Genomic DNA, 16,699 nt, shown 5'->3' on the forward strand with positions numbered 1-16,699 from the left:
TAAATTTATACAAAAAAATTTCAAAAAACCTGTGTTCTCCCTATCATATCGTTGTAAACTGGGAAATATGAAATATAAGAAACAATAGCCTTACATCCTTCAAAAAATCTGTAGTTTATAATTTAAGGTAACATCCTAAGTAAGCAATGTAACACCAAATTTAATAATTTAAGGTAACATCCTAGGTAAGCAATGTAACACCAAATTTAACAATTTAAGGTAACATCCTAGGTAAGCAATGTAACACCAAATTTAACAATTTAAGGTAACATCCTAGGTAAGCAATGTAGCACCAAATTTAATAATTTAAGGTAACATCCTAGGTAAGCAATGTAGCACCAAATTTAATAATTTAAGGTAACATCCTAGGTAAGCAATGTAGCACCAAATTTAATAATTTAAGGTAACATCCTAGGTAAGCAATGTAGCATCAAATTTAATAATTTAAGGTAACATCCTAGGTAAGCAATGTAGCATCAAATTTAATACCAGCATACTCAAAGGTACTGCTAAGTTTTGGACTTCAGTTTTTCTTGTAGATTCAGTATCATTCTTCGGGTACTAATTTTCGTTGATTTCTAGGATATAGGTCAACCATGAATTTAAACGTTCAACACAATATTAATTAATTATAGTCTTGTTTCAAAAATCAAGAAATGAAATATCCACAAAAGTACAAATTTACCCCAATTTACCAAAATTGATACCCACGTAAATAAATTGACAGTTAGTTCTATTTATTTTCTTACATCTTTTTTCCTAACGAGCTGGTCAGAGACATCAATATCATCTAAAGGATTAATTTCAGCAAAGTCCGAGTCAGCATCTCTGGGCATTTCTGGTTTATGTAAGCTACTTAATGTGGCCTCCATTTTGTCTTTCAAATGACCTGGTGGACAGGATGACCTTTTCAACTCTCTAAAAATCAAAATTTGTGATTTAAAATTTATTTCATTTTTTTCTTTTTGTTCATAGCTTCAGTGAAAACATTTTGAACGGAATTTTCAGTGTCAGGTTTCTATGTCTTTTTCATCCTTCAAACTCCAATACTGATTTTGAAAATTTGTCATTAGATGATAAATGTTAACCATTCTTTTGTTTATTCCTAATCAGTATGACAACTAAATAATGACCTCTAACACTCTTTTATCAATTTGTGGTTTGTGTATTACTTGGTAGCTGTTTCATTGATGTATCTCCTCTCATACATACTATGATACCACCTCTACTGTGTAAACTTAATCAGTATCCTACATTTATCACCCCCTGTTTTTGGTAGATTTTGTGTTGCTCAGACTTTTGATTTTTATGATTTAACTACTGTCCCTTATTTGCATCTCATACTCACATATCACCAGTAGCTCCTTGTGTTGGTCCCTCTACCATACTAGCTGCCTTTTCTCTGGGGTACTCTATGGATGTATCAGACTGAATGGAAGACATTGAATCTCTGTTTTCACTATACTGGAAAGGGAGAGAAATAAAAAGTATGAATAAGAATGTTTTCTTTTTATCTGGTTCACAAATCATTCTGAACTTAAGCAGACAAATGTTAAGGTCAGCTGAAGATCATCTTCTTTAAAATTAAAATAATTTATAATCATACCACATCTTCTTATTTTATATATAAATGCTTTATAGGTTTGATAGTGTGGCAGATATTTGTCATCACATATATGCAGTAGAACAGGTCTGACACTTCAAAAATATAAATATCTCTACCACACTTAAATACTATTAGAAAAGTTTATGCATCTAAAGTATATATACATCCTTTTATATGCCTTTCACAAAACTATTTTCAGGAACCATGAATGTGATTATCATATTACTATTATGTGTTATTTCCCTTGTTACTAAAACTGCTAGTTTAATGCTTGGAACTACTACTGTGTTCCAGCAATGAAGATCTATTAAACATTGAGCGGCTTGTTATCCCTGTTTTAATTATTTGGTTAAAAAAATTAAAAATATCATTAATAACCACATTCAATCAATCATCATTATACTTAATTGCAGTGGAGAGAACACATACTTATTCTGTTATGATAACCAATTAAGTCATTTTTTACGTTGTTTCCACTCTTAAATAAGGAAAAAGAGATAACTTTTTTCTCCCTCTTCATTGATGATGCTCATATTAAGAAACAGTTAATATAATACTATTCAATTACAACTGGAACACAACATAATATAATTACCTTTCTTTTAGTTGGAAGTGGAGGTATTGCTAAACCGCTACCGGAAATGGATGAATCAGAACTTAAATCGGATAACAAACTTATTGTATTTGACCGTGGGTAGGGATTTTGGATCTCAATCTGTGTTTCATGCCATTGTGACTCGTAAAAGTTCATAGAATGCCTTGAATATAAACAATCTGATATTGTCTGTGACGGCTGGGAGTAAGATCCAAATGTCCTCATGTATTCTTGTACTGAAAGAGACAAAAGTATGGTTACTATGGTAACTGCATTAGCGTATATCTTGTCATGCTTGAGTCAGAACTCCCACAGCAAAATAGTGTAGTGCTATTTAAAGATGGGCGTAAATCTATGCACTTAATTTTGTGGTTTCCTGTACGTTGTGCAGAAGTAACTAGACAAATTATAAAGTTTAAATTTGATTAAGTACAGGTGTACTCTGACATGTGGATCTTGGTCATTAATGAACAAATGAATGAATCAATAAATCTTGTGCAATTTTATTTTCTTTATTAAAGGACAAATGTTCAAATATAGATATGATCAACAAACACAAATTTATGTCCCTATCATGCAGGAGGACTGATAACAGTTTAATGTTTAAAGAAAAAAATTGTATATATATATATATCGAGAACATTCAGTTAATAATCCCCATGTAAATGTACCAATACTAATACATCTGCATACCAAATATCTTTGACCTACCACTAATGGTTTCCCCTAAACTGATCTATTCACAAACTAATACATTGTTGACCCGCTGACTCAATATAGCATGCCAAAGTCCAGCTTTTTCTGCTTTGTGGACGTGAGGCAATCACAATGAATATTTTTTTTTATAAATTTCTATTAATTTATGATAAAAAAACTTATATATGGTTTAGCTGTTGTCAAAGAAAGTCTATGACCTTATTGTAATTTCATTTTAAATTATACAAGTTATTTATAGATATTTGTATGATATTCATAACAATATATTATTTTATTTTTTTATGCAAAATGGAGACAAAAGCAGCAAACATTTATTCTACATCTGTACAGCCCAAAATCATTTGGAACTAAATACTGTTATAATTCTAAAGAGGATAATGATAGCTTTAAATGAAACTAACACAAAAAGTATACTGTCAGAAAATAACTTACTGTGTTTTTTCTTTGGAGGAAGAGGAGGAGGTTTTGGCAGGCTGTCTATACTTGAATGACTTGTACTAGAGAATGCCTCAGAGCTAGAACAGGTCTCCTGAGAACTGGTCCTATGTGAGTACGACACTGAGGTTGTCTTTTGAGAAATAGAAAACCCGGAAAATGACTGAGAACTGCTTGTTGAAGATGATGACATCCTTGCTTCCATGCGACTCAAATTAATTCCACTATCGGTCACGTTATCATACATTGATGTCTGTCTCGTTGGTTTCGATCGTTTGACCGGTAATGGTGGCAGATTATTTTCACCGTTCTGATTGGTCAATTTAGCAATTCCCTTTGTCAATTCATCGATTTTTAACGTCAACTCATTAACCTGACCAATTGTTCCGTCAGATTGTGAAGCACTTTTGGTCAGGGATGTGGTTAATTTTTTCATAAGACCTATTCCTGATTCTGAATGAACCCTAGAAAAACTGTTTGTTCGAACTCTTAAATTAGCACTATCTAACAAATCTTCGGAAGATCGATTAAGTCCAGAACTTATACTGCTGTTTGGCGATCGGTCTAGTGGTGATACACTTAACGGGGAACTTGAACAATCCATAAGACTGTTAAATGAATCATTTATAATCAAACTGTTATGTGGAGACTGGTTTGACGGTGTGGAATAACCTGACAAAGATAGGCTTGATTTGGCATTTGGTGTACTTGTAAAAAAATCCTGACTATTGACAAGCGATGGACGTTTTTCTTTCTCAGGTAAAGGAGGTGGCTCATTCCCATTTTCCAAATCATCTGAGGCAGATTTAGATCTTGTTTTCACAATCCTGTAGACAAAAAAACACATGATATCATTAGTTGGATGTATATACTTTGTATGTTGTGTACAAATTGTTATTGTTATAACTGGATAAAACAGTAAGCTGTCTTTGGTTATCACTGTCAAATTTTCATTTTCATGACCACATGTGTCAGCCTTATACATGGTACTCAAAGTAAACCAATTAATTTTTTCAACTTTCATGAGTACAAAAAGAACATGTTTATAACAAGTCAGGATATGTAAATCTGGGACCTTAATTATATATAAATATATTAAAAAAAACTAAAATCCACTAGGGGGCAATTAGAAAGGAATAAATGCGAAATTAAAAAAAACAATAGTTTAGTTCACAGTAATTGAACAAAAACTTTATATCATTTTTCTGTCTGCAGATATATAAATCAAAGTGAACAAACCTATGAAGTGCAGCAGTATCACTTGGAAGAGGTGGTTTAGGTGGGGGAGGTAATGTACAAACCTATGAACTGCAGCAGTATCACTTGGAAGAGGTGGTTTAGGTGGGGGAGGTAATGTACAAACCTATGAACTGCAGCAGTATCATTTGGAAGAGGTGGTTTAGGTGGGGGAGGTAATGTACAAACCTATGAACTGCAGCAGTATCACTTGGAACAGGTGGTTTAGGTTGGGGAGGTAAAGTATACAAACCTATGAACTGCAGCAGTATCACTTGGAACAGGTGGTTTAGGTGGGGAGGTAATGTACAAACCTATGAACTGCAGCAGTATCACTTTGAAGAGGATGTTTAGGTTGGGGAGGTAATGTACAAACCTATGAACTGCAGCAGTATCACTTGGAAGAGGTGGTTTAGGTGGGGGGGGGGGGTAATGTACAAACTTATGAACTGCAGCAGTATCATTTGGAAGAGGTGGTTTAGGTGGGGGAGGTAATGTACAAACCTATGAACTGCAGCAGTATCACTTGGAAGAGGTGGTTTAGGTGGGGGAGGTAATGTACAAACCTAAAAACTGCAGCAGTATCATTTGGAAGAGGTGGTTTAGGTGGGGGAGGTAATGTACAAACCTATGAACTGCAGCAGTATCACTTGGAACAGGTGGTTTAGGTTGGGGAGGTAAAGTATACAAACCTATGAACTGCAGCAGTATCACTTGGAACAGGTGGTTTAGGTGGGGAGGTAATGTACAAACATATGAACTGCAGCAGTATCACTTGGAAGAGGTGGTTTAGGTGAGGGAGGTAATGTACAAACCTATGAACTGCAGCAGTATCACTTGGAAGAGGTGGTTTAGGTGAGGGAGGTAATGTACAAACCTATGAACTGCAGCAGTATCACATGGAAGAGGTGGTTTAGGTGGGGGTAATGTACAAACCTATGAACTGCAGCAGTATCACTTGGAAGAGGTGGTTTAGGTGAGGGAGGTAATGTACAAACCTATGAACTGCAGCAGTATCACTTGGAAGAGGTGGTTTAGGTGGGGGAGGTAAAGTATACAAATCTATGAACTGCAGCAGTATCACTTGGAACAGGTGGTTTAGGTGGGGAGGTAATGTACAAACATATGAACTGCAGCAGTATCACTTTGAAGAGGATGTTTAGGTTGGGGAGGTAATGTACAAACCTATGAACTGCAGCAGTATCACTTGGAAGAGGTGGTTTAGGTGGGAGATGTAATGTACAAACTTATGAACTGCAGCAGTATCATTTGGAAGAGGTGGTTTAGGTGGGGGAGGTAATGTACAAACCTATGAACTGCAGTAGTATCACTTGGAAGAGGTGGTTTAGGTGGGGGAGGTAATGTACAAACCTATGAACTGCAGCAGTATCATTTGGAAGAGGTGGTTTAGGTGGGGGAGGTAATGTACAAACCTATGAACTGCAGCAGTATCACTTGGAACAGGTGGTTTAGGTTGGGGAGGTAAAGTATACAAACCTATGAACTGCAGCAGTATCACTTGGAACAGGTGGTTTAGGTGGGGAGGTAATGTACAAACATATGAACTGCAGCAGTATCACTTGGAAGAGGTGGTTTAGGTGAGGGAGGTAATGTACAAACCTATGAACTGCAGCAGTATCACTTGGAAGAGGTGGTTTAGGTGAGGGAGGTAATGTACAAACCTATGAACTGCAGCAGTATCACATGGAAGAGGTGGTTTTGGTGGGGAGGTAAAACTGTACAAAAGCTTTATATCATTTTTCGGTCTGCAGATATATAAACCAAAGTGAACAAATCTATGAACTGCAGCAGTATCACTTGGAAGAGGTGGTTTAGGTGGGGGAGGTAAAGTATACAAACCTATGAACTGCAGCAGTATCACTTGGAAGAGGTGGTTTAGGTGGGGGAGGTAATTCTCCTGTAGGATCTCTACTGTGGTGCATTATACTGTCAGATGACTGAGATCCATGCAGGTGGGCATTGTCATAAAGTCCCATTCCACTTGTGTCGTCTAAGATCTTCTTTTCCCTTGGAGTTAGTGGAATGTCAGGAAGTGATGATCTTTTTTGTCTGAAATTATTTAACAAAGGTTTAGAACAGATATACAGCCACAAACTTCATTTAATAATTATGATTATTTTAATGGGACCCAATTTTCATGGATTGAGAAACAAATGTTTTTTTATGGAAACTTCATTTCATTGTTTTGCCAAAAGCTGCATACAAGTCTATAGAAAATGTGTACTATGTCAACTTTTTTTGAATGTGAGCATTTCAGATCACAAAGACCTTACATCACCTGTGAAGAAACCCTTTTTTAATGGTTTCTGTATAAGATTTCCCCTCATTGTTATCAAACTAGTATCAATTACAATGTCAGTGAGGTATATTCTGTAAGTATAAACCTTGTTGCGTAAACAGTGTTTGTTAAGATATTGGTGTTGGTAACTAGTTTTCAAATTGTTCAGTTGATATCTCATTGATGTATGCAGCAAATCTCTTTTTATGCATATTTTTTATTTTTACTTATAGAACAAACTAAAATATTTGTTTTGCCTCTTCAGTACCATTCAAAATTGAGTCAATATTTTGTTGTATATGACCATGAACTTTTGACTTTATAATATTTACCCATCATTCCTTTGTAATGGATCAGGAGATTTGGGGGGAGATACATTATTTTTTCTATCTTCTAATTTGTCTATACTGGTCTGTTTCAGCTCCTGTAATAAAAATAATTGGTAATATGGAAATGAAAAATGCTTCTTATAATATATTAAGAGTTTAAATATCTTATGTACCAGATCGGGATACCAGTACAAATTGCCTAATAATATGATCATTGCTGTCATTTATTAAAATTCTTTATTATTTTAACTGAAAATTTGAATTTAGTATAGACAATATTCTATTTTTCAAAAGTGCACAAAATACAATTATACAATAGAAATACAGGTATTTGGAAACAAGAAGAACAAGAGAATCCATCTCCCTTGAATTTAATTTCATATGCCAAATGCATAAAATTTACAAACATGCATGTCTAATTCAGTTACTTCAAAGGAGCATTATATTAGTGACACATCATTATAACTCAAGTGTATGATTATTCAGTTCAAAGCTGTGCTGTTCACTGATTTAGATAATACATGTACATGGATGTTAAGCCTTTGCATTTATTCATTACAGCTAATTTTATAAAACACAAAGATATTTAAAAAACATAACAAAGTTATATAATAATTAACTTTGCTGAACCATATGATTGTCAGGAATTATCAGAATTATTTGATTTGTAATAGATGAGAACTGCAGCATCATGAAACAAAATTATTATTCTTCAATAACAAAAAAATCTCAAAGAAAGTAAATAAATTCAATTGTATCACTTCTTACTCTATATTTTCAAAATTCTGGAATGAAATAAATGGGGAAGATGATGCCCCCACTTGAATATCATATTTAGTTATAAATAAAAGGACATAACTGAAAAACAGTAAAAGTGACACTTCCCAAATTTGTACTTGATCTGAGTTTTTTGGTACTAAGTATTGTGTATACGTTTCATAACAATTGATTGAGGCAAACTTAAGCTAGAGAACAGAAAATTTTCCATTTGTAAAGTGACACCACAAAAATTCAAACTTATAGCATATTTGGTTGAGGCAAACTTGTTGCATAACATTTGGTTGAGGCAAAATTTAAGAGTTAGAGAATGGAAACAAACTTTAGAACATATGGACATACAGACGGACAAGGGTAAAACTGAATGCCCCCTCCACTACGGCGTACGCATATATGAAATAATGACATGTGGTCTGTCTGTCATATAAATTAGGAGGGACCAAAAAATAATAAATGTACATAAGATATATGATTTTACCTCCACACCATCAGTAAGAGCTTTGATAACTTCATGAGCTTCTCCCTTATTGAGGAGTGCCCCTCCATTTAACAGGATTTTGTCTGCCCATCTGATGAACATAGCCAGACACTGACATACCTTCTTATGAATGGAAGGCAAAGAGTTCCTGAAAAAGAAAGAAAAGTTTAGTTGTAAAATGGCAATAATAAATTAACAAGATGATTCAGCCTGTTATGTGGTCCTCATTTTTTTATATGGTTCATAAGTGTTTCTCGTTTTTTTATATATATTAGACAATTGGTTTTCCTGTTTCAATTGTTTTGCACTAGTTATTTAGGACCCTTTATAACTTGCTGCTGGGTGTGAGCCAAGGCTCTGTGTTGAAGGCTGTACTTTTAACCTTCAATTGTGAACTTTTTTATATATTGTGACTTGGATGGAGAGTTATCTGATTGGCTCTCATATCACTTGTTCTTATATCTATATAATGCATAACATATATGTATGTGTGCTTATAAGTTTCTTTCTTAGAATTATGACTCAGAAGGGTTTTTTTTATGTAACAATCAGGAAAATAATAGTGTTTTTACCATGTCCTGGTTCCTAATGGCAACCATAGAACTCTGTTATTTACAATTTATGAACTAACAAACTTTAAAATGTTTTAACAAGTTTATAATGTATTCTGTCACATATTTTGATGCAGTAAGTATGACCTTGCAAAATTTGATGTTGGGTGAAATTTTTTTTTGAAGAAATCCTCTTAAAAACCTAATTTACCATCGACTCACAAAATTAGGGTCATTTGCATTGGTAATCTCTAAACATGTCATTTTTTATTTGGCCTAAGAAAAGAATTAATATAAATGCAGTATATGTGTGCAGTGAGTAATTTGGATGTGTCAGCCATCAAATATATTATAGGTATGCTATCAACGAACCGTATGAATATTTCAAAGGGGAAAAGACCTATACTGGTGTAACATATATAACTACATGTATATACAGACAGCATGGTTTATTGCCAAATAACTTATAAATATCATGTTTTTCTTTCAGACAATATATAAAAATGTCAGTTTGATCCATGACCTATTGTGAGTTGGTATCTCTTTAGACTGTTTAAATAAAGCTTACGTGTCCTTTGTCATGAAGAAATGACTGAGCAAATTGAAAACATCCATGACTGTTTCCAAGACAACAGTAGCAGTTGTGGGGATGACTTGTAACTTCTCATTGTCAACAACAGCCTTGATGTAATTCAACGATCGATAAACTTTGTTTACTTCTTCCTGGAGTTTGTCAACATCCTAGAATCAGAAATGTACGTAAAATTAGAAAAAGGAAAACTACAAAACCAGCTCCCATTATATAATCTGTCATAAACTAGAGGCTCTAAAGAGCCTGTGTCGCTCACCTTGGTCTATGTGACTATTAAACAAAGGAAGCAGATGGATTCATGACAAAATTGTATTTTGGTGATGGTGATGTGTTTGTACATCTTACTTTACTGAACATCCTTGCAGCTTACAATTATCTCTATCTATAATGAAGTTGGCCCAGTAGTTTCAGTGGAAAATGTTAGTAAAAATTTACAAATTTTATAAAAATTGTTGAAAATTGACTATAAAGGACAATAACTCCTTAGGGGGTCAATTGACCATTTCGGTCATGTTGACTTATTTGTAAATCTTACTTTGCTGAACATTATTGCTGTTTACAGTTTATTTCTATGTATAATAATTTTCAAGATAATAACCAAAAACAGTAAAATTTCCTTAAAATTACCAATTCAGGGGCAGGAACCCAACAACGGGTTGTCCGATTTATCTGAAAATTTCAGAGCAGATAGATCTTGACCTGATAAACAATTTATCCCCCTGTCAGATTTGCTCTAAAGGCTTTGGTTTTTGAGTTATAAGCCAAAAACTGCATTTTACCCCTATCTTCTATTTTTAGCCATGGCGGCCATCTTGGTTGGATGGCCGGGTCATCGGACACATTTTTTAAACTAGATACCCAAAAGATGATTGTGGATAAGTTTGGATTAATTTGGCCCAGTAGTTTCAGAGGAGAAGATTTTTGTAAAAGATTACTAAGATTTACGAAAAATGGTTAAAAATTGACTATAAAGGGCAATAACTCCTATATGGGTCAACTGACCATTTCGGTCATGTTGACTTATTTGTAAATCTTACTTTGCTGAACATTATTGCTGTTTACAGTTTATTTCTATCTTTAATAATTTTCAAGATAATAACCAAAAACAGTAAAATTTCCTTAAAATTACCAATTCAGGGGCAGCAACCCAACAACAGGTTGTCAGATTCATCTGAAAATTTCAGGGTAGATAGATCTTGACCTGATAAACAATTTTCTAATAGTCAGATTTGCTCTAAATGCTTTGGTTTTTAAGTTATAAGCCAAAAACTGCATTTTACCCCTATGTTCTATTTTTAGCCATGGCGGCCATCTTGGTTGGTTGGCAGGGTCCCTGGACACATTTTTTAAACTAGATACCCCAAAGATAATTGTGGCCAAGTTTGGATAAGTTTGGCCCAGTGGTTTCAGAGGAGAAAATTTTTGTAAAAGATTACTAAGATTTACGAAAAATGGTTAAAAATTGACTATAAAGGGCAATAACTCCTATATGGGTCAACTGACCATTTCGGTCATGTTGACTTATTTGTAGATCTTACTTTGCTGAACATTATTGCTGTTTACAGTTTATCTCTATCTATAATATTATTCAAGATAATAACCATATAACGGCAAAATTTCCTTAAAATTGCCAATTCAGAGGCAGCAACCCAACAACCGGTTGTCCGATTCGTCTGAAAATTTTAAGGCAGATAGATCTTGACTTAATAAACAATTTAACCCCATGTCAGATTTGCTCTAAATGTTTCGGTTTCAGAGTTATAAGCCAAAAACTGCATTTGACCCCTATGTTCTATTTTTAGCCATGGCGCCCATCTTGGTTGGTTGGCCAGGTAACCGAACACATTTTTTAAACTAGATACCCCAATGATGATTGTGGCCAAGTTTGGTTAAATTTGGCCCAGTAGTTTCACAGGAGAAGATTTTTGTAAAAGTTAACGACGACGGACGACGGACGACGGACGCCAAGTGATGAGAAAAGCTCACTTGGCCCTTCGGGCCAGGTGAGCTAAAAATGCATGCAATTTCAAATTGGGATATTAATGCCTACAACATATAACAAGCTGAAATGGTAATTTATACAAATTGTTAAAGAAAACATAATACAAATGTAACAACGGCCAATATCCTTTGAAAAGGGGAAAAGTTTTATAAATTGAAAGATAATAACAAGACATTAAACAAAGATTTACTATGTCCAGTATCTGGAGGTGTGTATTGGATTGGTCATCAGACATTGTAAGACTCAACATTCCTGGAAGGACTTTCATCAGACAATGTAGGACTCAACGTTCCTGGAAGGACTTTCATCAGACATTGTAGGACTCAACATTCCTGGAAGGATTTCAACAGACATTGTAGGACTCAACATTCCTGGAAACACTTTCAACAGACATTGTAGGACTCAACATTCCTGGAAGGACTTTCAACAGACATTGTAGGACTCAACATACCTGGAAGGACTTTCAACAGACATTGTAAGACTCAACATTCCTGGAAGGACTTTCATCAGACATTGTAAGACTCAACATTCCTGGAAGGACTTTCATCAGACATTGTAAGACTCAACATTCCTGGAAGGACTTTCATCAGACATTGTAAGACTGAACATTCCTGGAAGGACTTTCAACAGACATTTCAAGACTCAACATTTCTGGAAGGACTTTCAACAGACATTTCAACAGACATTGTAAGACTCAACATTCCTGGAAGGACTTTCAACAGACATTGTAAGACTCAACATTCCTGGAAGGACTTTCAACAGACATTGTAAGACTCAACATTTCTGGAAGGACTTTCATCAGACATTGTAAGACTCAACATTCCTGGAAGGACTTTCATCAGACATTGTAAGACTCAACATTCCTGGAAGGACTTTCATCAGACATTGTAAGACTCAACATTCCTGGAAGGACTTTCAACAGACATTGTAAGACTCAACATTCCTGGAAGGACTTTCAACAGACATTGTAAGACTCAACATTTCTGGAAGGACTTTCATCAGACATTGTAAGACTCAACATTCCTGGAAGGACTTTCATCAGACATTGTAAGACTCAACATTCCTGGAAGGACTTTCATCAGACATTGTAAGACTCAACATTCCTGGAAGGACTTTCATCAGACATTGTAAGACTCAACATTCCTGGAAGGACTTTCATCAGACATTGTAAGACTCAACATTCCTGGAAGGACTTTCATCAGACATTGTAAGACTCAACATTCCTGGAAGGACTTTCATCAGACATTGTAAGACTCAACATTCCTGGAAGGACTTTCAACAGACATTGTAGGACTCAACATTCCTGGAAGGACTTTCAACAGACATTGTAGGACTCAACATTCCTGGAAGGACTTTCATCAGACATTGTAAGACTCAACATTCCTGGAAGGACTTTCAACAGACATTGTAAGACTCAACATTCCTGGAAGGACTTTCAACAGACATTGTAAGACTCAACATTCCTGGAAGGACTTTCAACAGACATCACCGACGCATGAGTAGAAGAGTTTGAAATCTTTTATATACCCAAGATTGACCTAGGGTCAATTGGGGAGAAAAACATCATAGGACATTGTGATGTGCCGATTTTTGCTTTCTGACATTCAATTTTCCTGGAAATGGTACAAATTGGAAGATCTGGTATTGATACTGTAGATTCCATCCTCACTGACCATATCTTGAAGATAGTGCATTTGTAAAGGTGGGATCATAATGCATATAATAAAATGCAAAACAAAAAGACCTGTGAAACCTATAATGACTCACAGTTAGACAAAACATTGGCATAAGACCAACAATGGTCAAAGTTCACAATGAAAGTTACTCATTTTTCAAACTTATTGATAGTATCAGAGGCAAGATTAGTGAAAAATAAAGGGATTTTCATGTGTGGTTATTTATTGGGAAATTTAAAAATCTGTATCCTGGTACATGTTTTGACCTTTGATAATGATATATAGCAAATAGTAACATAAAAATCATAGTGACATTCAATTGTGAGAATTACAACTTTAAGCTCAGGATAATAAAGAAAGAATGATTTTAAGTTTTGCTGTTATGAATGTGATCCCTGCTATTAGACTATTTTAAGGATGCGAATAAGACCTTCTCTATAAAGGTAATGTGTCTAAGACCTTCAGATAAAAAGACTTCCAAGGATCCCCAGAAGACTCTCTACATAAAGGTGTTCCTTTAAAGACTGGCCCAATCTAGCGTTGCAGGTTGAGCTAGGACCCCAGACAAACCTTAAGATAAAATTGACCCATCAGTTTCCCCCTAGGTCCCTCTATAGAAGGTGCCAGTAAACATTAATTGAGGATGTTAAGATAAACATCAACACAGATGATACGACCTTATCATCACATTACAAACATATCTTAAGTGGGTCAAATCTTCTCCATTAGATTTCTTCCTTATCATTTGAGAAAATCACACTCACAGAAAAGACCACTCAGCTCTTATTTAATTGTCCTTGAAAGATTTCAGTCAAGTTTGGATTTTAACAAGAGCGTTAGCTATTTAAAGAACAATAATATTTCATTTTGATACTTACTCCATTTTTTTTTTTTTTAAACAAATCAGATTTCTTGCAGGAAGTAAACACATGAAGTAAACACATAAGTGCATGGACATTGCTAACTTTGTTGAAGGCCATACAGTGACATGTACTTGTTAACATTGACATCCTTTTTCCTTTAGTTGTTTCATTGGCAATCATGCAACGTCTTCTTTTTAGTATACTCTGTAACCTGTCTAATCTGGCACCTGAGTATTCAAACTTTCTGCTTAATAAAGGATACATTTTTCTGGTCCAAAAATATAACTATCCTTGCAGAAAAAACCCAGACTTTTCCGACACCCTGCTTAATCCAATATTTTTTTCTTACCCCCCAGTAGGTCTGATAACACAGGTTACACTGTAGTACTAAAAGCAACTTTCTATTAACTAATATTTCCAGAAACTAAATAACTGGCTAGACTGACCACTTCAAAATCTACACTTTTAAAGGATCAACTGCAGATGAAAAAGATATCACAAAGAGTTGCTATATATCACAGGAAATGACTTTAATCTTATTAAATGCACTTTTCTACATTTCCCCCAAAAAACACAATTTTTTGCATATTACATTGAACTGGAATATACATCAATCCAATAAATTCATGTACCAGTATATAGAATTTGTTGTTGGAGAGTGTAACATGGTGAAAATTAAAATGGCAATACTTCATGCCTCCTTAATGTGTAATATTTGTCACTGTAACACCAATAGGGCAGAAAAAAACATGCTCTAGCATAATAAACACAGTAAAAATTTGTAATGAATATCGAAAAAGGAAAGAAATACTCCTGAATATGCATGTAATATTTTCCACTGGACATTCAGCAAAACCACAATCTGTTTATACAGATACAAGAAAATATCTTTATAAAACCCAATACACAATGATTTCTTACAATGGTATAATTACATCCTTATCAATAAGCCAACAGAAAGAGGGCTAAGTCATATGATTAAACAAGTCTGGTGTGAAATGAAACTTTTTTGTACCTCTTCACCCCTTATCAGGAAAATACAATGTCCTGATGAAGTTATATATATTTTACTATAAATAGAATTATAGGTAATTATACAAAATTCTACTTAAGTAGTTCTTATTGACATCTTCCTTGTTGAATTTAAATGTAAACAACAACAAATCCTGAACTCAATCTCTCAAATATAATCACTACAATTCTGTTAGAGCTAATTTCCTAATGCTTGTAGAGTAAAACTTTGGTTGGCTTGCTTGCTTTGTTTGTATAAACATTTACTCAAGCTTTGTAGTAAAGATTGACATCTTCAAACAATATATATATTAAGGTATAATTAAATCTGTATACAATATTTAAATTTAATCAAAAGTTGTTCCAATTACAATTGTATAATAAATTAATTAACAAACAATGCAAGCAAGCTTCCCAAAGTCTTGCGCTACATGCATTAGGAAATTAGCTCTATCAAATATCTAAAAAAGGATTTTCTCATATATGCATAACATACTATGTGAAACAGCACCACAGTCAGAAACCCTTTATTGATCTGATTTTCGGATTAAACAATGCATAAACATGATTAAATATTGAATACAGATGCCAGAATGGCTTATAAGGAAAACAAAAGAAGCTCTACCAAAACAACTTTATACAAAACTCAATTCATATAATCAATACCATGTATATTTCATATCAAAATGTCCATTTCTGACAAAGAACAGAATAAAATACTGATATTGATCTCCAAGTCATTTTACTGCTGACTAAGCAAATATGAAACAAGTACTCAATTTCTCCATTTCAAACATTTATCAAGATGCTGTAACTGGGATTGTTCATTTAACGATTTTCCAACTGAATCTAACAAAATTTGCATTTTAGTATTCTGCAAAGAGAGCTTTTTAGTCTGTTTTGGCTAGATCAATTCTTAATTTAACTAAAGTACTTAAACTCATTTATCAATAACAAAATATGTGTACATCAAGTGTTTTTGAACAAGAAATCTCAACTGTACATTGCATAATAAGATTGTTTGCCTTTCTATATCAATATGTTTTTTTTAAGGTACAAGTAAAAAAATGTAATATGGCTATAATTTAAGGATATATCTTCAGAAAGAATATACTGTCTATATATAGATATTCATAAAATGTCATAAATACATGTAAATAGTTTTTTGATATTGTCCTTTTTTACTTGAATTTGCCAGGTTAGAATTTTTTCAATAACATACATTCATTTACCGGAACATAATAACAATAGGATATCCGACTCATTTGATACTTTAAAAGTGAAATATTCAAGTCTCTTTGCAGAGGCAATCAACATATGTTACAAATGATCAGAAAAAGAGTTTACCCCCAAAAAAACAATCTAAATATTGCTCTAATTTAAAACATCTTATTATTTGGACAAAAATATGTGAAGCAAAACTAAAGAAATTCTGGTAGCTTTGACAAACTAAGGCTTAGATTGGCCTGCAGTGTAATAATAGAAAAGCAAGGTTGGAGAATAGCTTTGTATTTCTATAAAACAGATTTTAA

The 16,699-nt window shown here is 34.0% G+C and overlaps 1 protein-coding gene across 12 annotated transcripts in view; it reads right to left on the reverse strand.

The window, feature by feature from the left end:
* LOC143062667 (rap guanine nucleotide exchange factor 1-like) overlaps positions 1–16,699 on the reverse strand; it is an 86,492-nt gene that overhangs the window by 26,384 nt on the left and 43,409 nt on the right. For all 12 annotated transcript variants that reach the window (XM_076234378.1, XM_076234372.1, XM_076234376.1 and 9 more), the window contains 8 exons: positions 9,592–9,764; positions 8,473–8,620; positions 7,221–7,312; positions 6,450–6,659; positions 3,351–4,180; positions 2,202–2,437; positions 1,349–1,464; positions 750–918 (listed from right to left, as the gene is read on the reverse strand). In XM_076234378.1, coding sequence (XP_076090493.1) covers positions 750–918; positions 1,349–1,464; positions 2,202–2,437; positions 3,351–4,180; positions 6,450–6,659; positions 7,221–7,312; positions 8,473–8,620; positions 9,592–9,764 — 1,974 coding nt within the window. The remainder of the gene's footprint in view (positions 1–749; positions 919–1,348; positions 1,465–2,201; positions 2,438–3,350; positions 4,181–6,449; positions 6,660–7,220; positions 7,313–8,472; positions 8,621–9,591; positions 9,765–16,699) is intronic.

This window comes from Mytilus galloprovincialis, chromosome 2, assembly GCF_965363235.1.
Source record: "Mytilus galloprovincialis chromosome 2, xbMytGall1.hap1.1, whole genome shotgun sequence".
In the NCBI taxonomy this organism is placed as follows: domain Eukaryota; kingdom Metazoa; phylum Mollusca; class Bivalvia; order Mytilida; family Mytilidae; genus Mytilus; species Mytilus galloprovincialis.